The following is a 27,460-nucleotide window of genomic DNA, read 5'->3' on the forward strand; positions in this document are numbered from 1 at the left end:
ATGGTTAGCGATCTCTAGAAGACATGCAGTTACTTCCTGTTTACTTGTCTTCTACAGATGAAGTTTAGATGAGTTTTTGTTTCTTTAGCGCCCTCCTGCTGCTGTATGTATTGGAAACTCCATTCATGGAATAGCCTCTTCTTCTTTTAGATGAATTTGTGGACTAAAATGCACAGAGCGCCCTCCGACTTCAAGGATGAATTGAAAACACCAGCGCTCATAGTAATGACAGTGAATATTAAATAAAAATAACTCCTCTGTATAGAAAATTGACATAAGCATATGAGAATCCAATATTTCTCCAAATGTGCATGCTTTTAAACTAAAAGCCTATATTCAGACTCTTTGCATCACAGAAATACATTATATTTTAAAGTATAATATAAAACCATTACTTTATATTGTAATAATATTTTTCTGTATGTTTCATATATCATAATGAGCTTGAGACATCACAGAAGGTTTTTTTTCACAGCCTACCTGACTGAAATGCCTCATTAATATGCAAGTCATTTCAGCTCATTACTATCCAATTCTTTTGTCTTCTCAGGTGAGAATGGCCCATTTTCAGTGGTGATTCACGCCTCCTTGCATACTGTGTTTCTTGGCAAAAAGTGTCTTACAAAAACTAAATCAATATATTGTTAAATATGAAGGAGTAGGCAGCATAATTTTTACATAATTTTGAAGCAAAAACTCTAGTCTACAACCTCCAATACCCTAAAGTCTTATGAACACAGATTTATTATACTTTTTTTGGCCTTATTTCAGTGACTTAAGTTTTTTGTTTTTTCAACAACCACGCATAAATGTTATTCCTTCAAAAACACAAACATGTACATACATGTTCCTCACATATTATTGTAGCCTAGTTTGTGCTGAATACAGTGTAATGACACTTTTTCCATTAATATGTTTATGAACAACTGAAAAAAGCACAAATGTCAGGGCATGTCAAAAGTTCTCCAGGCCCCAAATCAGCCTCAGACTCCAGAGGGTTAAAATAGCAAAAGTGAGTGGACACGCCCTGAGTGCACCTGCATTGTGCACTTTACACTTTGCTTTTAGATCGTTAAAATAGGGCCCTAAGATTTGTTTGGTTGCTTTACATGTTGGTCAGATGATCTCTTCCTTTCTAAGTGGACCAAACAATGTAGACCAGACCAAGAGTACGAGACTAACACATGTAAACGTTTCCCCATGTACACACACACACACACACACACACACACACACACACACACACACACACACACACACACACACACACACACACACGCACACACGCACACACGTCACACACACACACTCTCTCACTGTTCTCACTGCCGCTGGGGGCACATGCACTCAATTAAGAAATATTCAAGACATCAACTGCATTTGTGCGAGAGAGAAAGAGAGAGTATTGAATAATTGCGAAACATTTGAAAGCTTTTCTTACTTTTCTAAGATAAGACAAACTGGCTGACACTCACCTTGCTCAGAGGACTCGCTCTCTAGGGGAGATGTCTCCCCGTCCTCATCCACTTCCTGTCCCCTGCCCTGCGGGATCCTGGCCCCTGACTGCTGCAAACAAGCTGCTGATCCAGGACTTTTCTTCCTTTCCCTTTTAACTGCCACTGGCTCATGCCTTTTCCAGCACTCTTGTGTCCCGCTGTCCCCACTCGTGGCTGGAAAAGAGAGCAAAACACAATCATTTCTATGCATACACGACTTTATACTATATCTGAAAACACGGCATGCCCATTGATTGCATTGAAAGGACATGATGGACTTTGCAAAAGTCCATAATTTAGTCAGAAAGTTTAGAATTTCAATACTAATAGTGTGTGTTGTGGTTATTCTGACTACTCGAGTACCCGACAGATAAACTACATCTCTTTTGGCATGATGTTGCATTTTTAAGATGATTTCAAGTTAACAATTGCTTCAACTTTTGATAAACATTGATCAATGAACATAAACAGAAGCTCAACCACACAAGGACAAACCTCACTGGTTTCTCGCACGTTAAGCGAACATGCTTGAGCTTCCGTTTCCATAACTGATGTGTGCGCTGATTAATGTTTACATGTGAATAAAAGCCTAAATTAAATCTGTTCATCATTTAAAGCTATAGTCTCTTCAGAAAATTTGGACTTAACCACTCAATTCATATGGATTAGTTTTACAATCTCTTTATGAACTTTTTGAAGCATCAAAGCGGTAGTTGCGTAGCTGTTTATGGAAGGACAGAAAGCTTTCAGATTTCATCAAAAATACCTTAATTTGTGTTCTGATGATGAACAAAAGTCTTACAGGTTTGGAACAACATGAGGGTGAGTAAATGATTACATAATTTTCTTTTTGTGTTGAATCTAAGCAGTAAATCATAAATCAAAAAAAAAAAAATGGAACATTATTTTAACAATTGTAGATTGTACTGACTTCTATTTTTGAAATGTTATCTTAATATCCTCAGATTGTGATATTTTGCTCTTTACTGTTACATAACCTTAGCTTTGTCTGTTAAAACCAAATTACACATATGATGACATGATGCCATCAAGGAAGATGGGTTTTACCTGTATCGCTCAGGCTCTCAGACTCATTGGCTGCGCTGAGCTGTGTGGAATCTCTTTTGGAGTTACTGTGGCCAGAGTATAGGCTCTTAGATGTTGAGGAAAACTCTCGGTCTCTTGACGCAGCTCCAGATGAATGTCGTCCACCTGAGACCTTCTGCTTGAGATGACTTATTTGTTGATCAAGGGTGCTATTCTTCCTGTAACACTGTGACTTCATCTAAGCGAGAGCAATAGGAGGAGTAGACATATTAAGGGAATATGACCAACATCAAGACTTTTTCTGAGCTACTTTTTGATCCTTTGCCAAGCCTCTAAAATCACACTGTTCGCATCTCCAAATCACTCCTATGGGAGCAAGAGTAACCAAAGGCGGTAAAGCTCAGCAAAGGGTCATTAAAAAAACATGAGCATCAATTGGTGATAATTGGCTTAAGGGAGCGAGTGAAGAAAGGACAAAGACTCATGTTTAGAGGACTAACCTGTGTAGAGCTGAGACGGCCAAACCCTCGATTGGACAATTTCTTCTTCTTCTTCTGAGAGTCTCCACCTCCCCGGGGCTCCTCTGCTAGTGGACTAAGGCCTGCTCCCACCAATCTGTCAATCAAACAGTAGTGGTGGATATTTTGATTCATCCCATAATCCATTTATTCATATTCATTACATCATTACTGCAGTGTCTTTTTAAGTCATTGAATCATTTACTCAGCAGATTTGTTCAAAAGTGTGATGTGACAAAATCAAGTCTTATTATCCTTTAGTAAAACTGATAACTGATTTCTCCACAAATTACAACAATCTTTTTTTGTTGTTTGTCAGCTTTTGAGCTTGAATTTTATCAAACTATAGAAAGAATAACAATAGCATACATAAATTAGGTTAATTCTTCTGCCATTTTCTTTCTGTGCTGAATGACTCATGCCCCCTATCGTTCAGTCAAAACATCCTTGGCTACAAAAATGTCCCAGTTAGTTCAGCACTGCTCCGGCGTTCAGATTTAAAAACACAATCTCGTTCAATGATGGGTATATTTGCTCAGCAGGTCCAACCAATGAAATTCTCCTTCAAAAAGCACACTATAATGCTGTTGGATCAGTCTTGAAGTCAGGTGCTTCACAGGAGACTTCAGCAAACAAAAAATACAAGACAGAACAAACGTCACTCATGACCAAAACACCCCTATAGCTCAGGCAGTGTCTGTATGAAATGAGGAAACAAGAAAGAGATCAGAACGAGGGTGAGTTGTCACCCAGTGAGCTCAAATCGCTGCCTGCTCTTCCTCTGATGAGCATCGAAAAGTGAAGAAGAAGAAAAAGCATGGTCTCCACAACTCACGCTTGAGGAACTGCGATCAGACGGCCATCCCGCCACTGTTCGAGGACAGTTGCCAGATAAAAAGCCCTGTGTGAATTATCAGGGGAGATTCCTGCTACAAAAAAGGGGCTGGTCGCATTGAAAACACAGAGCAAGCCATTTGAAGGCACTGCATGTTTGACGCTATTGTTCTTGGTGAATATCAGAGCCTTCGCAGTTGTATTTCCATATCAGCGAGGCAGCGCATCCCCCTCGGCTACTGAATGCAGGCTGGAAGAGAATGCCCTTGAATTTCCCTGGAAACCTGCCCGACAGACCGAACACAAGACAGAAGGCACACAGACAAAAGATTACCTTCCATCCTCCAGCAAAGAGCTGAGTGCTAGTGTGCTGTCAGTCACATGAGCTGTTTAATCGCTGTTAGACATCTCTAGAGAGGCTGTCTTTGTGGAAACCTAATTGAGATTTTGTTTGCTGTAATGTGCTTCTGCTTATTTAGAGTAGTCCCAGGGGAACTGTTTTGCTCTGAGATTGCTCTTTCAAAGCTCAGGAGACATAATGGAGATCTCAGTTGTGTTTCAACTCTGCCTCAGACCAAGAAGAGTAATGATAAAGATAATTATTTTAGCATCCACACCAATGGATGATAATGTTCAGTTTATTATAAGCGTGCTTCAGTTTTGTCATCTGCTATTTTAAACAGGGACATAACAAACAGCTCTGCCCCTTTTATATAATAGCCAATATAAATATAAATCGATATAAAGCTCAGCCAGAGCCGTTGAGCTTGGTAAAGCCTCAGTTTCCTCCTTATCTCTAACAGTCTCTAGTCTCTGGACCGGAGCAGACTGTGTGCACTCTGCGGCAGTTCACATGACACTAACGCAAAACCAGACTTCATTTGCCTCAATGTAAAGCATATTTACACTGTCTAAATCATTCCCCAACCCCTATAGTGCACTAGGCTATGTGCCTTTCACCATGAAGAAAATAGTAAATGTGCGAACAAGTTACCAATTTCAGCCACAGCTTCAAAGTCTATTTATAACGTTGGGAGCGGGACGCTTCAGATTCTAGAGAGCATTTGATTGGACTGAAAATCTGTTGAGAAGCTAAAGTGCAGAGTGATGTCATCAAAATCGATGATCCATATTTGCAGAAGTGAGCGACTGTAAGTTTTTAATCCTTATATCTACTAAAAGTCAAAAAACTTTCATTTTGATTTCTTGAGGACTTTAAAAGCTTGAGCTCTTTCAAATTATTCTGAAAGTGATTCCAAGAATACCTTTACTTTCACCAAGTTGTGGTGTGGACTATTTTCTTACAGAATTATAACAATCATTTAAACTCTGTAGTTATCATTATAGCTACTGGTGTGAACAGGTATTTCATTGGTGCAAAATCTTGTGAGAGTGGACAAACGATGGAATCTTGTCGATGGAAACTTGGACACGATGGAACATTTTAGGACATGGTATAAGGGTATAGATCACTTTGCAATCACTTCACATCTTTGCAAATCTTAACTTATTTGGGATATCGTTTAGATCTGGGGTAAATTACTGGGCTCTTTTTCCCAGGAAAATTCAATGGGCCTCATTCATGAAACATGAGCAGAACGAATGTGTGTAAATCGTTCGCAACGGCATTTTGACGTGATTTTTCGGATTCATGAAAATGTTCGTATTTTCAAAATGTTAGTTGGTACAAGATAAATTTACACCTGTGTAAATGGTGCATAAAACTTTCAAACATTTTGTGTTCTTTTAGGCAAAAACTGCATTTTGATGCACTATGTACCATAATAATAGTTAATTTTTAATTTTTTTATTTAAAACATTTTTGTTTGTTTTTTTTGTAGCTGAGAGTTGAAAACTGTTCAACTTTGGTTAAACGCAGCACTCATTACAGTCACGTTTCATCCAGCTGTCCAATCACAGTGGAAGAGGGGTGGGATAAATACTACACTGACCAACTATCCTACTTGTACAATGACTTAACAACAATGTTAATATAGCTGGTTACTGCATTTTTATATTCAGTAATATATTTCAAATTAAGATACTAGTAACATGTTACTGTCGTGGATATTCCAAATCATAGCAACTAAAGCGTCTCAGCTGGAAAAAACGCTGTGCCTCCAAAGCTCTTTCAAGCGCCAACAGCTGGCTGTTTTCATACGAGGGTCTAGCTGGTTAAAAATGCTTTGGTGGACACATGTTGATTGAATATTTATTCTTAGCATATGGCCATTTAGTCTCTTTATCAATTATGCAATAAACTGGAGCCAAACCTAAGAAGAGAGGTCATAAGATTCCACAGCGTTCCTGGACACGTAATTTGTGTAGGTGTAATTCATAGACGGGGATTATGCTAATTGTGAATAAGTGTGTACGAGCTCCCTATTTACGAATGATTGGAATTTATTAACATACACATGTTTAACTATCAAATCTAATGTTACAAAGAGTTTGTGAATCAGGAGGTGAGTTGTCTGGAATGCATGTTTCAATTTACCCCGAATTTACACAATAATTTACGAAAGTTTCATGAATGAGGCCCAATGTCTCCATTTGATCTTCATTTAAACTCACTGGTATCTTGGGAAATTAAAGAGATCTCTTGTGATTTTTCTTTCCTGTGGGACAAAATCAGATTAGCTGTGTTTTGTGCAGGGAATGCATCTGTGTATATTGACGCTAATATACTAGTGTGTATATGTGAACACAAGAATAGAGTGTGTATGTGTGTTGGTGTTTGCGTGATTGACAGGAAAGGGGACAGAGGCAGCAATGGAGTGTGTGTTCTTTCCCCGTGAGGTAGACCCCACTGCGCAACGAACTGACAAACACAACGTGACACTGCCCCTCCTCCCCCTTGGTGCACGCTCAAGGCGGCTAATTAAACAGAGCTCTCTCAAACATACACACACACACACACACACACACACACACACTGAACATCACTGTAAGGAATTTTAAGCACAGACACAAACGCACACACATACACACAGGATGTGAACTAGAGTTATACTGACCCACTGCCCTCAATCACAAGAGGCTAAATGGAAAGCAGCAAGTGACAATGTCTTTGCATGGCGTCACCTGCACCAGAGAAAACACTGAATGCCTGTTAATAGCATCTCATTATGCAATGTAGTGTCACACACTGTGATACCCATGAGTCCAACACCAGCAATGACAACATATACTATCATACAACAAACCAAAACAGCATACAGTTAGTTATGGGGATTGAAAGGAATTTAAGGATTCAGTTTCTGAATCTGATTCCACTTAACCAGTAATTCCCAACAGAGGTTTGTGTGCCACATGGGGTACTTGGCAAGATACTGATTTAGCTTTGTTTATAAATCTATAAAACAGAAAGATATGAATTGTGTACACATGGTGCCAATTTGTGTGGATGACATTTGTAGCACGATATATGTGCATTATAATGTTTATAAACATCTCATTAAGAAATTATATATTGCAGTGTGTCTATCAGTGAATTGTATGCATAGGTTCTGTTTTTGGAGTTTTGCAAATATGTAGGTATATGTACATTTTTCCAATTAGTCTACTATAGCCCCGTTATCCCCACACCTGGTATTAAGATGCGTTTTGGTAGATCGGATCACAACTGGATGACGCTAAATACAGGTGTAAACGGGGTCTAAAAAGCTTTGAGCTCGTCCACTTTCGGCGACTTCCAGAGGGAGTCGAAAATGCCTTTTACCGGATTGCTTTCGTGGTGTACACAGTTAAATCAACTCTGCTCGGAGTACATATGGTCCCTCTCTAAATAGTGTTAAAGTAACACTGAAACAGAGTTAAAATTGTAGTTCTTATGTTTCTCTTTTCTTCAGTGATTCTGCTTGTTAACAGCAGGTGTTCATCACTAACACTCAATCATCACTTAAATAATTGCTTACTTATCTCTTTAACTTTAACTCTACTTCACTGTTACTTTAACCCTATTTAGAGAGGGACCACGTGGTGATTTTGCTGTGTAGACACTCATGTGGTCAAATGTGTTCGAACAGCCACAAAAGACGCCACTCTTACCTACTGACCTAATGTGTAAACATTATGGGAAGCTTGCTAGCCAGACTGGATATAAACTTTGTTGGTTGAAGGGTTTGAAGATGGAAATCTACCAAGCACCATGTTCTCTCACCATTCCTGATTTCTAACAAAGCACTCACAGCAGAAACGAAAGCTGCTACTCTCCGTAGGTTTTTTTTTGTCTTTGGTGTGTTCATATGTAAATTGCATGAGCTTATTTTGACCATTAAATCAAAAGATCTGAAAAAAAACAAAAAAACACATATATTTACCCGCCCATAAACCCTCCCCTCGAAATCAGGACAGAAGTCGTTGAAAGTGGATAAAAGTGACGGATTAAAATTCCAGGTATAAACAGGGCCTATGTTGTAAAAGTGAATCGAACTTGAAAAAGAACTTGTTCTCAATTTCCAATCCTAACATACCTGCAAACTGAAATTCTCCACAATAGTGACAACCATGTCAGCCACACAGACATCCCAACCAACGGCATAAATAATATTTAATAATATTATAATATCACTGTACATAAACTACATTTTGGATTAAAACGTTATTTCTGCTGAAGTATGCAGCACTGCCCTAAGTTCAAAAGCAGAAAATCTAGTGTGATGTTTAACACAATGAAGATCAGGCTGCGAGCCTGTTAAATGCTACTAGACACACTGCCCTCTTTTATATACAGTAGACAAACACACACAAACACAGTGCTCTCGGTGAGGGGCCCTGGCTGACTGCCCATGTGTCTGGGTGTCACTGTCATATGGGATCACATTGTGGCGGCTGGTTGGCACGAGGGCAGAGGCAGGCGGGCGGAAACAGAGAGGAGGTGACATGACAGCGGGAACACAATGAGAAAGAGATAGAAAGAGGTTTTAGGGGGTGTTTGGAGTGTCAATAACCCTCTTCAAAACTCTGGAGAGAGATCTAAACATTGACAGATCCTCTCTAGACCTGCAGGCATCGAGGAACACAGTAAAATCACTCATCCTAACTATAGTCAATAAAAACTCCACAGTTCTGTTCCCACTGTCTACATAGGCAGCTGTCCTCCAAGGCAGCACACCAACCCACATAGAGGCTCATAAGTGATTGATTTGGAAAGCTTAGCACTGGAAACAACTCTGCACACCAACACAAATACCGCTCTTCACAAGAAACACATGGGAAACTCAACTCACAATCAAATCCAACAGAGTTGACATTATCATGCTGCTAAGCAAAAAATCTGAAACTCATATGAAGTGTTAATAAAGATGCATTGCGCACATATAATAAATATACAGTCATTTTGTAATTAGATTTAGCTATTGATACAGTTTGGTTTTAAACTAATTAATCTCTGATGATTTTTATCCCCACTGAGCTTGTAACGGTAACTGCGATTCCATTACCCTTCAAATTGCGCCAATTGAAATTGCGAATTGAAAATATGCCCAATGGAAAACTTTCATACATAGAAAAAAAGTTTTTAGTAGTTTGAAGTTTAAAGTAGTTTTAAAGCTTAAAGTTGGAAGGGTTTTGAAGGAACCCAATGGAATCATCCAATCACCCAATGGAAAAGAAACTACACCTAATGGAAATGTCAATTTCGCAAAAACTCCCATACATCACAAAAAAGTTTTTACACCAACATGAGGTGATTTTTCAGGCAATTCGGAACATTTCGCAAAACTGCAATGGAAACTTTTTCCGCATTTACAGCTCACCTGCCGCAGGTAAAAGTTAATCATTCTTTAAAGATGCCGCAGGATGTTTGGACAGAAGACGACACAGAGTTCTTTATTAAACTCATAAAAGACAAAATAATTATGGGAATACTGAATTCTAAACAACAAAAATGTCACAATTTATGAAGACCTTGAAGCAGATAGGAGGGAAAAACACCCAGAAACACTTCATATGTGGGTACTCCCAAGTATTAAGAGGCTTTCCTTGCCATTAATGCTTGGAATGACTTATAAATTACGTTTTAGTCACAAAACATCAGTTAATGGAAATGCCGTCATTTCCCAATAGTTTTTTATTGACATTTAGAAAATATTGCAAATCTGTAATGGAAACCCAGCTAAGTGTCAAGCAAACACAATTCTGCCAGAACATGGTAATCATTCAAAACCACAATGCACTGAACCGTAACACTGTATTAAAATAATGTGGTAATTATGACAGAAACTATGGCTACCATGGTAAATTTTTGGGGAATGTTACTTATTACATGTTCACTGAATTACTTACAATAGAAGTAACTAATTATAAACAGCTCCACAAAATAATCTACTAAATAATATACATATTATGTGTTGTTCATCAATAGTAATTCCATATGTTATTACACATACATACCTCATTGTAAAATGCCTAAGACAGAAAGTATGCCAGCTTATATTTATAAATAAACAGCAGTACACCCAGACACACATACACACATTAATTAACTGCAGTGTAAATATGCATGTCATCATGACCTTCTCTTCTCCTAGCCTGCACTGACCCAAGTGCTAAACGACAGGAATCTGTCACATTCCTGGCAATGAAATAGATTAGAGGAGAATTCACAGTGCTCTAATTACATCCATGGCCTGTTGAATCCCCCCGGCTGCTGCAGGACAGTCATGCCATTCACATCAGCGATTGGCAGACACAGAACAAGTTTATTGACAGGCGCACACAGACACAGTGTAGATTTAAGATACCGTCTATAAGCCTGAACCATGCAAACATGCAGTGGAACCTTTGGAAGGAGACTCAGCCAACCGCTCTGTGCTGCCAAATGCATGTAATGCAATTCAGGACCAGTACTGATTAGGAAAGATAAAGCGTAACTGGACTTCCTCACTGAGGTCAGATGAGTTCTCCCGTTTCCTGTTTATGGTTTGAGGAGTCGTCTGCTAGGTTGTGTTGATATGGGGGGCTTATCTGCTGTGTGTGTGTGTGAGAGAGAAGCCGGCTAAGAGGGAAGAAGAACAGGAATTACTTACTTTACTTTTTTCTGGGGTTCATTAAGGGCCCCAGAGCCAAGACCAGGGACTGATTTTCGTTTGCGTGGTCTACCAGGGCCTCGACGTGCTGGACTACGAGGAGTCTCCTCTTTCCTGAAGGAAAACATGGTTACCTTTTGCTGAACTTGATTTAATCATGAAGTGTGCAATTTCTGTGTCACAAAACGTAATTGCAAAAATAACTAGATAAAAAAGTTAAACAAGACAAACTTTGAAGTTGGCTTGAGAGAGTCTGACCAGAAATTTTGAAGATGTTCTGAAAGCTTGACGTTTGAAGGTTTTCAGTTTGAAGTAGTTTGAAGTTTAAATTAGTTTTAAAGCTTAAAGTTGGCGGGTTTTGAAAGCAATACATTTTATCAGAAAAAAAAAACGATTTTAGAAATACAGATAGATCTAAAGGTGATGATACACGGGCAACTTTTTGAGCAATGTTGCCTGTGCACTTTCCTATTGAGAATGAGCAACAAATTTGGATACTTCTAGATAGGTTGTGAGAAATTTTTTGAGATCCTCCAATCAGAATGCTAGCAGCCGATCACATGACCAGCTTGGAGATTTCAGAAAAAATTCAAACAAGATGTCTGCCTCTCAAATGCAGTGGAGTGAAGAACTTATATCTTTTTAAGCTGGTAAGTTGTCAGGTGTCAACCCATTTAATGCTTAAAATACCAACAGATGTCCAATTTAATGTACTTAGGCTGTAATTTAGTCATTGAATGTCCGTTAAATACTAATTTAGTCATTGAATTTCAGTTAAATACTAAAAAGACAGACTGTTTAATGCCTGCAGTGGTGTAGGCTGTAGAGAGTATGGCATGTGAAAGCAGCTTCTGACGCGATTGACGCAGGTTCGAATCCACCTTTTGCTAAACTCGCTCTTTTCCTTTTTCCTTTCACAAAATAGGTAAAAAAAGGCATTTATATTTAATAAAAAGTTTAAATAAAGTGCCTAACAAGTGTTTAATAATAAAGTATTTATTGGGCTGGCACTTGATTTGCTCCTCTCTGATTGGTTGCTGCCAACTGTGCCCTAATTAGTTGCCCTGTGTCTCACCAGGTTGCCTGTTGATGGCAACATTGCTCAAAAAGTTGCCCCGTGTATCAACACCTTAATGGGTCTCTGGTTTAAATTTGAATTTTGACAGTTAAAATTTGAATAACTTGGCTCATCTGAACATTCTGTCAATTTTTAGGGAAACCGCAAGTCTGATAGAGATATAGCAACATGAGTCAGAACAGTCTGAAGGTCTGACCCGAGTTTAGTGGTAGTAGAGTCAAAGCTCTAGGAGGTGTTAGTCAGAAATTTTAGTCTGAGAAGAATAATAACTAAGTTTAGATAACATTTCGGTAATTTGGCTCTGCCCCTTTTTTAGACAAGTCAATATTTTCAGCATGGAATGACATGGAACAACATCTTAGGGTTATTGACTTTTATAACCGTTACTAGGGCATCCAAAACTAGGAACGACTACTAGCAACTGAGCAGTAATCTGCATGTAAACTGGGATAGGGGAAATTTAAGTTATGATCAAAAAAGAAAAAAAAAAATGACACAGATCACCTTTAAGCAAGCTGGGCAACATTTTGACTATGTTCAGACTGATTATGTTATGCTTACTGGTGATCATGCTTTCTCTGGAGTTTGGCCAGTTCTTTCTGCTTCTCTTTGTAACGCTGTTGCAGCTCTGCCAGCCTCACCCGCATCTCCAACTCCTGCCCATCCATACTATCCATGGCACCTTTCACTGGACACACCTAGAGGAACAAAATCAAACAACCCTTCCTTTAGTAAGTTGCTGTGTATGTAGCTCCAGTCTTGGATGAATTCTGGACAGATTTTAACCCTGAGTTAATACTTTTCTGTTATCAAAATTTTAATTTGTAACAGCCCTTGTGACAAAAAAGAACTAGAGAGATATAATGCAAGTAGGATGCAGATTTGTTAGATACAGTATACATATAACATATATTATGAACTGCATGAAAAATTCACATGTGAGAAAAAAACAAAACAAAACAAAACAAGGGAGTTACTGGCTCATGGCGAGGTGTCCAGCTGCATTTTCTGCGCAAGTTAAGAGTTCTTCTGGCAGGATACTGCATCTCAGCATCCGTGGTGCCGCTATCCTGTGAGCCCAGTTCAAGGGCTCGAGCTGCTGCCAAAGTAGCAAGACTCTGAAGGTCAAAAATCCATTGATCTTCTCCTTTTGATAGAGGAAAAGAAACACAATAAGAACATATTATGGATGTCATACTGTGGAATATACCATGGAATATACCATGTACCATACCTGGAGTTTTATTGCAACTTTGGTGATACCGTTGCAGCTCCAGATCAGCCAGCTCACTCAGCAGTTCCATGCCGTGATAGGTGGAGTTGAGTGGGCTGCAATATCTCTGGGATTGGTAGGAGGAAGGTGGAGAGGGAGGAGGACAGTCTCCACAGAAGGCTGCAGCAATGAGGAGCTCCAGACTCCAGTAATTTGATGTGAGACTCTGGGAGCAGGTATTCGTGGTTGGAGATGGAACCTTTGCACAGTTTTCCTTTTCATCTTCCTCGTCAACTTCTGCTACCTCTGCTTGGGCGGTAGTGTTTGGCTGTTGTTTGGGTGAACAATCAGAGATGCATGGTTGTTGTGGTAGTGGAGGTCCCTGTTCCTTTAGTGTATCATTGCCTTCGCTCTCTGGAGGAAGTATATCTTCACTCACTTCTTCCTCAAATGTAACAATTGGTTCTTCTTGATGGATTACTTCCTCAGACGACAAGGTGGGTACCTGTCCTTCTTCACAGTCTGAAACTTCAGCAGGTGTGCAAATGATCTTGGCATGTTCCTTTTCCTGATTAGCCTCTACAGGTTCACAGCATCTCATGGCCATGACTGTCTCCATTTCCTCCCCTTGCACAAACACACCCTCAGGATGTTCCTCGACTGGGCTAGTGTCATTAACTTCCATTGTTGGCTCTTGTGGCTCTTGGAGTGGCCTCACCATTGCATGACATTCTAGACCCTCTCCCAAGCTGGAGAGAGCTGGAGGAGAGTGTTCAACAGGTTCAGTCTGAACATCCTCTAGATCAGTAGGCTCTGCAAGCTGTATGTCTTGAGTGGTGGGGCCATTCCTATATCCCATGTTGATTTCTGGATAGGTATATCCAGGTGGCAAATCTGTGACAGGGAACATAAACAAAGGTCAGTTGTGTCAAGAACAAAGCATTTAAAATATCAGCATAAAAACTGGATTGTTTTACATTTTTGACAACCTTATAAGGCTGACATGTTTAACAAGCTTTGTGCCAGAGGTCTGAACAAGAACACATTATATTCCACATGACAGTGACACTATGCCTTGATCTTAGTTCCACATTAAGAAGTGCAGCTGTTAAAGGTGTAATTCTGAGGTAAAATAAGGCTCTCTTTCTGACACTGCTATATCCTTAGCATGCTGTAACTGTTAGTGAGGTGTTAATGATGATAAAGAGGGTGTAGGCTGGGGGTGGGGGTGAGTCTGGACAAGGTGTTTCTCCATCATTACTGATGTGATGGCACTGGGGAGCTGAGCTGGCAGCCATTTTCTGCATCTATCAGCAGCTTAGTCAATCGTGCAGTTGCCTATATAGCCGCCCACACAGAGCCACAGAGTCTAAAAAAAGCCCTGATTGTTTCTGCATGAAGGGCTCAGCATGAATAACAACCAACATGTGGCTCATGTGTTTTTGAGACATGATGACTTGAAGCAGGCACCTTAGCTTCAAGACAGACAAGACTATTACAAGTCAATAGGAGTAAAAGCACTGGAAAGAATAGCTCCTTACCAGGCTCCATGGACTGTGGATAGTCTTGTGGCGGTTGCCCTTCCACCATTTTTTCCTGGGACTCCACAGCTTTGGGCAGTTGTGATGGGGAAGGGCTGATGGCTGGTGAGCGGGGTGTCGCAGCTACCGGACTTGGGGCAGGGCAAGGAGTAGATGGTGTACTTTTAGGATGAGGTCGCATACAAGGGGACTGGCAGCAAGGCGACAAGTGGGCAGTAGAGCCCCTGGGAGGTGAGGAGGCCCGGTTGGATGGGCCGTAGGCATAGCACTTAGCAGGTTTGGGAGTCCTGGGATCAGATAGGATGTCTTCTAGCTCCATGCTCTGCTCTTCTGGTTTCTTTTGCACCTATACATTGAAGAATGACAGAATCAGAAGTCAAGTCAAGTCAAATTTCATTTATAGTGAACAAGTTTAACACAGCTGTAGTTGATCCAAAGTGCTTTACAATAAAAACTAAATCAGAATAAAAAAGAAAAAAAGGAGAGAAAAGAAAATGGCAGAAATGGAGATAAAAATCAAGGATCAAAATTAATCAAAATACAATACAATAACACAGAGCACCAACTATTCAAAATACAGACATAGAATCACTTGAATGCTAGAGAGAAAAAAATTGATGGAGAGGCCCCAAAATTCAAAGGTAGATTGTTCCAGAGCTTTGGGGCAACTGCAGAGAAGTTTTGATCACTTTTTGATTTACAACGAGGACAAGGGACAGATAAAAGTAACTGATCACAAGATCTTAATGACCTAGAGGTTGTGAATGGCCTAATTAGATCATAAGTATAATCCAGGGCCGAATTGTGCAATGCTTTGTATGTGAAAAGAAGGATCTTAAAGTCAACTCTAAATTTTATAGGGAACCAATGCAATGAGGCAAGGACAGGAGAGATATGATTCCTTTCCTTAGTTCCTGTTAATAATCTGACTGCTGCATTTTGAACCATCTGTAACCGAGACATTGAGGTAGGCCAACGTACAGAGAGTTACAGTAATCCAATCGAGAAGCAATTAGTGCATGAATCACAATTTCAGTGTATTTACTAGAAAGAAAGTGTTTCACTTTTGTTACAAATCTGAGCTGAAAAAAGCCACTCTTTGCATTTAAATACTTGTCAAATTGGAGAAGAGGGTTAAGAAATATTTTTTGCATGATTGTGAAGGTTGTTACTCAAGGAACAGAGACTGTTACTCAGTTGCAGAGAGTTATTTGTCATCCTTGATTTCATTGAGGCATGAAAAGAGATGATTGAAAGATTGAAAGATATAGTTGGAGGTCATTAGCATAACAATGATAATTTATGTTATGTTTCTGGAATATTGAACCCAAAGGAAGCATGTAGAGGGAAAACAGAAGAGGGCCACGAATGGATCCCTGTGGAACACCAGAATGGATAGGCGCAGAGGGTGAAGTGTATGACCCGATATTAAAAGAGAAAGTACTCCCCTTTAAGTCACTTTAAAAGGGAAAATCCATAAAGAGAATTTAAGCCTCATAATGAGATCTAGACAATTTGTTTGATTAAAGAAAAATTACAAATATTCTGAATACTGCCAGGTCATGCAATCTGCACATCGATGTAATTGCAATTTGACACCCCTGTTTTGCTGAATCAGGTTTCAATTTAGACCCTAATAGCTCAGATCTATTGATTTTGACCCTGCAGTCAAAAAGGGTAGTGCTTGGTCTGATCATGCCACAGTTCATTGCAGACTGCATTTAGCTTTGTATGTCTAGAATGTAACTGGATCTTGAAGGAAGTTATGGATCCTAGGGAGCAGTTGTGGTTTTATAGGGGGATTTTTTAAAAATAAAACGCATGATTTATTGGCTCCAAATGTTGTTTACTGCTCTGCACACAAAAACAACTGTCTAGTTCCATGAAAAACAGCACATCCTCTTTTAGTATCAGGTGTCAAGCATTAGCTCATTTGAATGCCCCGCTGTTTCTAAACCACTGCATTTTGTACAGCCTGATATACAACGGCTATATGAGGGGTTGTGTATTTGTGTGTACCTGGCTGTGGTCGACTCTGGTTCTCTGCTGTAGCTCTATGTTGTTTGCTGCTCTTTGTGATGGAGGTGGTGGCGTGTGATGGCTGGGGTGTTGCTGATGCTGCAGCTGCTGGTGTTGCTGGAGAGCATAAAGCTCTTGTTGCCGTAGAAACTGTGAGCGAGGATACACAGCAGGATGCTGCATGTGGGAGTGGGTCCCTCGGGCCCTGTAGACTGGGGGCCACAGACCAGACTGCTCCATCACATCTAATGAGTGAAATAGAAGTGTTAATCTTATGTTGAAGGCCATGTTAGAGAACAGAATGTTAAAATATGGGTCTCACTTAGAGATCATCACCTCTACCCGAAGACATATGCATCAACATATGCATAAACACAGACATACAGTATATATATAGATGAGACACCCCTCAGTATCTTATGCAAACATTGCCTACACTGAGGATATTATCATTAATGAAAACTATAAAGACAAAAACAAGTAAAAAAATATTTTAACATTAAACAAAAATAAAAACTATCGAGAGAATAAAAACTAAACTGAAGCTTTCAATGTGCACTACAATAACTATACATATTTAAAAAAAAATGAATTTACAATGTTGGTTACAAAACCATTTTTAGTCTAAGCCTCAGATGTCATGCCCATGGACTGTTGGCTGAACATCTGATGCATATGGCACACAAAATGGGAAAAACACTTAAGGAGTTTCTAAGTCCTTATTTGATTGGTTGAATTCTACAGGATTTCCGGGAGGCGTGTGTGTCACGTTCTTTAAAGGTCCACCTGGAATCAAAGCCGCTGTGATGCCAAACCCCCTTGTGGAAGAAGAAAACCAGCTAGCTTCTCAGAAGTATGTGAAGTTTGCGGTGCCATTGTTGCAGTAAACTTACTCAATGTTCTTGATTGAATAATTTATTAGATACATGTCGGCCTGTAATAATAGGGACATTGACTTTACATTTTCACATCCCTAAACACGACGCGGAACGAAACTAACTGTAATTGGTTGCTTTACATGTTTGTTAGACAGCCTCTTGGGAAGGCCTTGGCAAAGGAAAGCTGCAATGGAGTCCAGACCTTCTGCAGTCAGCTTATGCGAGACTAATCCATTTTAGTTACCATTGACTTCCACCATATAGACAAAAAACATTTTACAAAACAACTTTTATGTTCCACAAAACAGAGAAAGACAAACAAATTCCATAGGTTTACATTTGATGTATTAAAACTAACTAAAACTAAACTGAAATTGAAAACAAAAAAGCAACAAAAAACCCTAGTGAAATTTTATTAACTATAGTAACTTTGGTCTACACTGAGTTCCTGAGAAAAAGAGACCCATCAACCAGCACTCCCACGCTCTTTTCGGTGTCTTGCTCCCTGATCACCACTTTCGTTTTCTCACACTTAAAGCATTCCTCCCTCAATTTTTCTCACACTACATGTCTCCAACCGAAATGCACAGCCTTGTGAGCACAGAATGATATATGCTTTCAATAATAATCATTTGGTTAAAATGAAAATCAACATAGTGGAAGCATTTCCCATTAGAATAAATACTAGACATTCTAGATTCACTCCCTTGAAAAATCCCCTTCTCTGAAAACCACAGTGGACCAATGCTACAGCATGTAGTCTAGGCGACTTCTTAGTTCCCATGTCAGGGATAAACTCCTGCCATTCCCCTGGCAGGAACAGAAAGCCAGCCGTGCACATCCACAGTGACACATCTTCAGCCCCTGCCTCCGCAAGTCAAATGTGTTTTTCCACTTTTCCCATTCACATAGCTTCATTACTGTGCATGTTATGCTTGATCCCTTATCCTCTACCCCTGTCCTTGCCTTGACACATCACAGACCTTTGCTCTAGAACATTAACCCAGCTTAACTAATGTTTCCCAGGGGAAGGCTTTTGTGGATGCACTTCCCCTTTCAACTGAAATTACTGTGGAGCACAGAAGGAAGTGTGCTTTTTTAAAACATGAAAATAATTAGATTTCACAACCTGTTTGCAAATTGTAGACTTAAAAGGCTAGGAGGTATTCTTTTTATGCTCGTTTAGAGAACATATGGCAATATCTTTGAGGGGGGAGGGTGAGAGCATCCTGACCCAGACCATGTGGGGGTGGAGCAGGTGGTCGACAGGAAACAGTTTGTGCAATTCAGTGGATACTGTGTGCTCTTCACTAGCATGCTTTTGCTCTTCTTAGCAATTTCATAGGCTGTTATTCACAGGCAGACCTGAAGACTGGTTCTATGTCTATGTCTGTCTGCCAGATGATATTTTAGAAGTGTGCACGCTACAAAAGCATCGGTGATAAGCTTGAGTCGTGTAGTGTGCACTTGGTTTAAGTAAACACTGTATATATAACCTTGAAACCTGACTGGAAACACTGTTATAGAGTATAATTTTTCAGGCTTGGCAACCTGACAGTAAAATCTTCAGGGGGAAACCCATGAGAGCTACTATGTGCCTCAAAAAGAATGAATGCTAAATCTGACAAATGGGTCATTTGTAGCAGGTCAAATAAATTGAGGATATGGAAGGAAAGCAGAATACTAGGCAGGAAATATTAGGGTATACCAAGATGGGTAGCTGGGTGGGTGGCAGGCTCACTGGGCAGCACCACCAGTTGGGTGGAGGGGTCTTGGGGCAGGGGCAGAACTGGCTGAAGAGGTGCAGGCATAGCTGCAGAGAATCCCGGGGGGAGATTCTGATGGAGAGCTGTGTGGCCAATACCTACAAAAACATAAGACAACTTTTAGGATACAACCAAGTTGATAATTTTTAAAGCATGAAAGTATGTCTAATAAATGAGTAAAGCAGAAATTAACATATGGGCATTAGAAAGTGCAAAATAAGGGAAAAAGAAGACTAAAAATAATTTTTCCCATTTTCAACTGACCATAAGAGTGACCTGTCATCCAGAGGGAGGGACTTCCTGTGCGTGGCATCCAGTGGTGGTGAGCAGAGTGTGTATGTGCAGCTGGGTCTCCTAATTGGCTTGACTGCATTGAAGTGCCACCTGGCACCATGATATGAGAGGTGAGGTCACCATGGCAACTGTTAGAGGGATGGATGTGTGCAAATTCAACTCTTTCCTTGTTATCCCTGCAAAGCCAGATTGAAGACAGGTGAAAGGCCAGGGGTTGAGCAAGTGTGAATGACAAGTGAAAAAGAAGTGTGTGAGGGGTAGATCATTCACCTGATAAACACGTCTCGTTCTCTCTCTAGGCACCGGTGGCCCATGTGCTCTACACTTGTCCTTTTCCTCTCCTCCTCTCCTGGTGAATCTGAAGGATACATGGAGCGTGGAGTGCCTACAAAATGATTAATAAAATTACATCAACGATTTTCTCTAATCTTTAGCTCTCACTGTCATTGGCACTCTACATGCAAACAGCTGTCGAGCAGCCTTTCTCTACAGTGGCATGTGTGCTCTCTCCCCCTGCATAGGCATTTTCGGGAGTAAGAGGGAAAAGCTGTTTCCACTTTGGGTCTTGGCGAATTCTGCTATTTATTTATAATCAGTGGAGTCTTCCAGAGGTCATGAATAAACAAACTGTTCTGTTTCCCTGCCTGTTGTTTGTTTAGGAGAGCCCTGACAGATCAAAGGTCAAGCTTACCTTTCATTGTGGAGTGCACCCGCCCCTGTCGACTGCTGGGATGGCTGCCTGATGCTTGGCATGGAGGGTCTCTCTGTCTTGCCACAGCAACTGCAATCCCTACTGGAGGCTGTCGAACCTCCCCCTCTACATGTGGGACCTCACCTATCTCTCGGCCCCGTGCCCCACAATCAGCTCTCTCATTTTCGAGGCTTTGGCCTTTCCTGGAGGGTAGGGTCTGCTTGCCTCCCTGAAGAGAGCAACTGGTGCCATTTGGCCCTGTTTTGAGGTTCCCGAGTCCTCCAAATGGGCTCTTTTGGGACAGGAGAAGAGGCTGCTGGTTGCTGTACTTCAGAAGGTTCTTCATAGCACTGCTCTCCCCCTGTGAGCTTGTGACCTCCTGCTGGTTTTGAGGAGGAGCTGGATGAAGGGGAGGAGGAGGGGGGCCCATTCCTGCTGTCTGGTGCTGCTGTTGTGTAGGCGGTCTGTTGTTGGCAGCTCCACTGTTAGGTTCCATGTAAGCTTTGTGCTGGTTCTCTTCAGAGTGGATGTGATGGGGTTGCATGTCCCAGTGCAGCACTGATGGCTGCTGATGTGGGTGATGATGTGCACTGTTGTTGTAGCCATAAGGAATTTCCATCTTCTGCTTCATCTCTTGGTTTCCATTAGCCTGGGCCATGTCTGTGCCAGGTGTCTCTGGGCCAGCCCTACTGTGCTGTTGGTGGCGAATTCGGGCAACCTTCTGTCCATCTCGCTGCATAGAGCAGCTTCCATGTCCTCCTCCACCCATGTGCTGGACCATGTTCTTCCCAGCAAGAGGTGAGGAAATGGTTGGAGGCCCAGAGTGTGAGCAGTCCCTGTAGGGCTGGGAACTGGTGTTGGGTTGATTGGGTAAAGGATGGACAGCCTTTGTCTCTTGAGTTAGTGTAGATCTAAAGATGTCCGTTTCCATACTGTTTATGCAGTCAGCACTGCGGGAACGCACAGTCTGGTGTTGCTGGGAATGACTCTGCTGCTGCTGCTGCTGCTGCTGCTGCTGTTGTTGTTGTTGTTGTTGTTGTTGTTGTTGTTGTTGTTGTTGTTGTTGTTGTTGTTGCTGCTGCTGCTGTTGTAGGTGATGGTGGTGGTTGTGGTTGTGCATCCAGTCAGGGGCTTTTTCAGCTTTTCTGTAAGGATGCTGCTGCTGGGTAGGAGGCTGTTGCTGTTGTTTCCTTGGCCAGTTACCATGATGCCCCCCATTGCCAGTCTTTTCCATTGCCTTGTCCTTGACACTGTTCCCTCCGCCCCCAACCCCCTGGCACTCAGAGCTGCCCATCTGGAAGGGGCCTCCGGTTTTCTCCCCAAGGTGGCTAACAGATGGAACAAATGTGGCTCCAGTTACTTTGGGGTCTCTGCATCCACCACTATTGATCCCTTTATCATGTAAGGAAGCGTTTCCCATGGGGGCTGGCGGTGGAGGGCAGAAAAAGTCAGGGTGATGGTGTGAGTGGCGGTTGTGGTGTGCATGATGGGGGTGGCCAGGATGGAGCTGTAGACAGTGGAAGCCACCTGGATGCCCCCCTCCAGCAGCTGAGGCCATGGGCAGTGGAGGAGGCACTGAGTATGACAGAGAATGGTGCAGTGCCTGACCACGCTCCAGACAGTCCGTAGGAGGCTGTTCACTGATCCGCATCTCGCCACTTATTGCCTCTTTACCACAGCGCCCGTTAGTTCCACCACCCAAATGTCTGTTTTGGACATTACTGGACCCTACATTACCTCTACCCACCCCATCCCCACTACAAGTAGTCATGGAGCCCTTTGCCCCAGTCCCATGGTCCCCATTTAACATTTTCCCATTGAGCAGACAGGCACTAAGAGGCTTTCCCATGCTTTGTGGATGTTCCTTGTACTCCATAGGCAGAGTGGCTTTGTGTCCCCTGCCGTTCATCTCTTCCATAGTGACTGGGTGTTGTGGATGGAGCTGAGTTTGATGGGAGTGATGATGGGGTAGTTGGTGGTGATGACGGTCTTTAGAATCATGTTTACTACTAGACCTGTCTTTATCTTTTGCAGCTGAAACCACACCTCTGTCTAAGCTAGGCTCTTTAAGGCCCTTGTGTAGGCTCACCCCACTTCCTGCATCTCTGTCCCTGCTGCATGAGCCCTGGGGTTGTCCTGATCCTGCCCTTGACATAGGCTGGATGTTGTGATTGGCTGAGATGAGTGGGGGCTGGGACGGAAGGCTTCTTAAATAGAAGTTCTCTGTGAAACAAGTCAGATATGGCTGTTAATTATTTAAATTAGTGCACTTAAGCTTTCCTTTTAAGATCAATTTATGGAACTATGTTACTAAAAATCTAAAAGACAAGTAAAAAAAGGGAAGTGGAGATGCATATACAGTAAAGTAGAAATGTTTATGAAATTGTTACAAAATTGTAATTTTGCTCACCTTTTTGTGTATCATAAAAACGGTGCTGTCCATAGAGAACCCCGCTGTTGGCATGGTGATCCAAATGGCTTATGGGAAGAAAGGTGTGGGCTAGACTCCCTGAGAAGCGAGGATACCCTGGGACTGCTGTGGGAAAAAAAAAAAGAGGGTGTGCACATCAGTGGAAAGGTCCAGAGAGATAAAATTAGAGAAATAAAGGCTGAGAAAATTGTAGACATAGCAAAAGAAGAAGTGAAGGCAAGAGAGTGAGAAGGAGAGAGAGCAATAAGGGAAGGAAATCTCTGATAACAAGACAATAATCACTGAGCCACATTTCTTTTTTGGCCTTAAGCATTTTGGTCCAGATCTAATCCCCCTGTTCCAATGCAGCTGGTGTTCCATATTCACCAATAACCACAGGCTTTGGATGTCATATTTGCCATTCCTATTTGTGTTTGCAATGCAAACAAGTAGACAAGTTCAGTCTAGGGGATTGAAGTAATGGATGAATTTTGTCTCCTGAACATATGGTTCTCACCGTTCAAATCTCACCAAGTTCCCAGTGCTGAGGTAAGAGATAACACAGTAAAACAATAAGCAAAGAGTCCTCACAGCAGAACATGTGGTGATTTAAGAAAGAGGCCAAAGATCAACTTTATTTCAGCTGTCTCAACTCTCCAAAATCTGCCACTAACACAATAAAGCCATGAGGACAGACTTTAGGAAAACCAAACACTTTTCAAGCACAAGCCTTTGAAGCTTTGTCAAGGCAAGAAGACAAGCCAACAACCCTTAAATATGTGATAAATGTTAGTCTTGTTACTTTCTAGGACAATTGTGACATTTATAATACTTATAATAGAGTGTTGTATGACATTTTTTTCAGAGCACATTACATTACTGAGAAACAGAAAATATTTCCTGATCCACCAAAAACAGTCAGTTAACCCACTGCAACCTGGATTGTATTATGCTTGTATGGGGAGAGGGGGCAATGTGATAATTAGGTATTTTTCTATCCAGTTGATATATTTGGTTGTTTGTTCGTTTACAGATTATGCATTCTCATTCTTCACATTACAGTTTTTTTACCCTCTAAAAATGAGGGTAAAAAGATAACCACAGGTAACAGCGGTTATAAGCAAACTGACATGCTAGGAAAAGCCTGTAAATCTGCCCTGAGTGGCCAATGCCGAGTCTGTAAGTCCTTGTTTCTCATTGTTCTAATTGTAAGTCATTGTTTCTCAAGTTCTATCTGAAGTGAACATTAGTCAATGAGAAGTCATCAGAAAACAGGGCTGCTTAATCATGTTACGCTCAAATAACAATCATGATTATTTTGTTCAATATCGTAATTACAATTATTTAACATGATTAGGAGTGGGCGATATGAGAATCTTCTTTGAGTCTTTTGTTTACAGAACAGCGATATATTTGAAGTATATTTTGGTGTAAATAAGGTTACTATGTCATAATTTTAGATACCAGTGAAATTTCTCAATTCATTATACCAATTTCAGTTCCACAGCAGATACTAATACTAGGCTAACTAATGTAAATAATGTCCTCAAAGAATTTTTGAAGAAAAGTAAACATTCCGTGAAACAATAAAACCAAAGAAGAAAATTACAAACAACAGGACAAATACAAAAAAGGTACAAATGAAATAAACAATTCTTTAAGATTTTTTATCTAAGTATATCTAACTGTATATCCAGCAAATAATCAAATGTACAAAAAATAAACACTGCATAGTCTTCACTGTATGAATTATATACAGAATATACAGTGGATATAAAAATATACAGTGGATATAAAAAGTCTATACACCCGTTAAAACAGCGGGGTTTTGTCCTGAGATTGTGATCTTTTAAGATTAATCGTGCAGCTCTATAATAGATGTTTGGAATGATTACAGAATTTAAATTTTTCAATGAACTATCCCTATTATGCAGTTCAGACTGAAGAATATGAAAAACCCCTCCAATCATATGGAGGCTCGTTTTTCTTTAGACACAAAGAGGAAGGTGATAATTGCAAGCTCCTTTTTTTATTCTCACCGCCTGTCAGCATTAATAAGCACACTCATTTATGCCAATTCATTTAAGAATGGAAAAAAAAAAATAAGGCTGCCTTTGAACAATATATTTCTTCTGTGGGCTATGCAAAAGTGTGATACAAGCTTGCGTTATGCAAATCAGTCTTCGGCTGTTTCTCTGTTGTCTTTGTGTTTCTATGTGTGACACTTGGCAGCGTAATCCCGTTTCACAGTGACGTCTGGCTGCACCCGATAGTGGCTGGTTGCTTGGCACTGAGCAGAGGCCTCTCAGGGCACGTGAGCGGCACCGCTGGGCATTGCACTGCACATTCAGCCGTTAATCTGGGCAGGACAAGGGAAGGTGCTGTGCCAGCGGGCTAGATGAGGAAGGTTTTACTGCTTAGTGCTGACATTAATGCTGCTAACACCATTGCACTCACAGAGACGGCAGCTGTCTGCAAGTGATTGACACCAGCTCACTCAGCACATGCAGAACTGTTATTATCTGAGCAAGATGCTACTGCAGCTCACTGCAGGATTCTCCAAATCAGCAAAAAAGAAGAGGCTTACTGCACCTAAACAGCATCTAAATAACATACAAGGACCATAATACAATAGGAAAAATATTTGGAATTTGATAAACCTTATAACTTTCACTTGGTTTTGCCATAGAATGGTGCCATGACTTTATGACAGGTTTAGCCACCCTGGAGCAACCTGAGATTAAATGCTGTGTTCATGGATCTAATGGTGATAGCTTGTGGCTGCTGGCTTAAATTAAGAAAAAGTAAAATTAGAATCTGAGAAAGTAGATAAGATTGAATTTAGTCTTTTATTCAGATATGAACATCAGCAAACAGAAGCTCAACTGTACATGCTTGATGTACGAGAACAAACCTCATTGGTTCTTGCGTAAACTCAAACGTGCTGCGTAACATGAGAACGAACCTCATTGGTTCTTGCTGAAGCTCAAACATGATGTGTAACATGAGAATGAACCTCATTGGTTCTTGCTGAAGCTCAAACATGATGTGTAACATGAAAATGAACCTCATTGGTTCTTGCTGAAGCTCAAACATGATGTGTAACATGAGAATGAACCTCATTGGTTCTTGCTGAAGCTCAAACATGATGTGTAACATGAGAATGAACCTCATAGGTTCTTGAGGTAGCTCAAGCGAGATGCATAAGAATGAACCTCACTGGTTCTTGTGGAAGTTCAAACGTGCTGTGTAACACATGAGAATGAACCTCATTGGATCCTGCAGGAGTTCAAACGTGCTGTGTAACAAGAATGAACCTCATTTGTTCTTGCTGAATCTCGAATGTGCTGCATAACACACAAGAATGTACCTCATTGGTTCTTGTGAAAGCTCAAACGTGCTGCGTAACACGAGAATGAACCTCATTGGTTTTTATAGAAGCTGAAATGTGCTGTGTAACACACAAGAACGAACCTCACTGGTTCTTGTGGAAGCTCAAACGTGATGTGTAACATGGGAATGAACCTCATTGGTTTTGTGGAAGTTCAAAAGTGCAGCGTAACATGAGAACAAACCTCACTGGTTCTTGCTGAAGCTCAAACGTGCTGCGTAACACGAGAATGAATCTCATTGGTTCTGGTAGAAGCTCAAACGTGATGTGTAACACGAGAATGAACCTCACTGGTTTCGTGGAAGTTCAAACGTTCTGCTTAACATGAGAACAAACCTCATTGGCTCTTGCTGAAGTTCAAACATGCTGCGTAACACGAGAATGAATCTCATTGGTTCTGGTAGAAGCTCAAACGTGATGTGTAACACGAGAATGAACCTCACTGGTTTCGTGGAAGTTCAAACGTTCTGCTTAACAAGAGAACAAACCTCATTGGCTCTTGCTGAAGTTCAAACATGCTGCGTAACACGAGAATGAACCTCATTGGTTCTGGTAGAAGCTCAAACGTGATGTGTAACACGAGAATGAACCTCACTGGTTTTGTGGAAGTTCAAACGTGCTGCGTAACGAGAACAAACCTCACTGGTTCTTGCTGAAGCTCAAACGTGCTGCGTAACACGAGAATGAATCTCATTGGTTCTGGTAGAAGCTCAAACGTGATGTGTAACATGAGAATGAACCTCACTGGTTTTGTGGAAGTTCAAACGTTCTGCATAACATGAGAACAAACCTCATTGGCTCTTGCTGAAGTTCAAACATGCTGCGTAACACGAGAATAAACCTCATTGGTTCTGGTAGAAGCTCAAACGTGATGTGTAACAGAATGAAACTCACTGGTTCTTGAGGATGCTCATACGTGCTGTGTAACATGAGAACAAACCTCACTGGTTCTTGCTGAAGCTCAAACGTGCTGCGTAACACGAGAATGAACCTCATGGTTCTCACGTCAAGCAAACATGCTTGAGCTTCTGTTTAACCCAACTGATGTGTGCGTTGATGAATGTTTATATTGTGAATAACAGCCTAAATTAAATGTTGACTGAACCACTCGATTCACATGGATTAGTTTTACAATCTCTTTATGAACTTTTTACAGTGTTAAAGTGGTAGCTGCGTGGACTGTCAATGCAGGGACAGAAATCTCAAATTTTATTATAAATATCTTCATTTGTGTTTTGAAGATGAACAAAAGT

General features: G+C 40.9%; 1 protein-coding gene across 2 annotated transcripts in view; it reads right to left on the reverse strand.

The window, feature by feature from the left end:
• Nucleotides 1–27,460, reverse strand: part of LOC137017985 (BAH and coiled-coil domain-containing protein 1) — a 104,869-nt gene that overhangs the window by 17,563 nt on the left and 59,846 nt on the right. Inside the window, exons 4-17 of one of the 2 annotated variants that reach the window (XM_067382804.1) lie at nt 22,817–22,939; nt 20,407–22,629; nt 19,986–20,100; nt 19,686–19,891; nt 19,364–19,519; nt 16,778–17,022; nt 14,759–15,104; nt 13,239–14,111; nt 12,982–13,151; nt 12,566–12,702; nt 10,927–11,040; nt 3,044–3,158; nt 2,565–2,781; nt 1,476–1,670 (exon numbers count right to left, since the gene is read on the reverse strand). In XM_067382804.1, coding sequence (XP_067238905.1) covers nt 1,476–1,670; nt 2,565–2,781; nt 3,044–3,158; nt 10,927–11,040; nt 12,566–12,702; nt 12,982–13,151; nt 13,239–14,111; nt 14,759–15,104; nt 16,778–17,022; nt 19,364–19,519; nt 19,686–19,891; nt 19,986–20,100; nt 20,407–22,629; nt 22,817–22,939 — 5,235 coding nt within the window. Of the gene's footprint in view, nt 1–1,475; nt 1,671–2,564; nt 2,782–3,043; nt 3,159–10,926; nt 11,041–12,565; nt 12,703–12,981; nt 13,152–13,238; nt 14,112–14,758; nt 15,105–16,777; nt 17,023–19,363; nt 19,520–19,685; nt 19,892–19,985; nt 20,101–20,406; nt 22,630–22,816; nt 22,943–27,460 lie in introns of both variants that reach the window. The other variant, XM_067382803.1, reaches the window with a different exon arrangement.

This window comes from Chanodichthys erythropterus, chromosome 3 (assembly GCF_024489055.1).
Source record: "Chanodichthys erythropterus isolate Z2021 chromosome 3, ASM2448905v1, whole genome shotgun sequence".
NCBI classification, from domain to species: Eukaryota; Metazoa; Chordata; class Actinopteri; order Cypriniformes; family Xenocyprididae; genus Chanodichthys; species Chanodichthys erythropterus.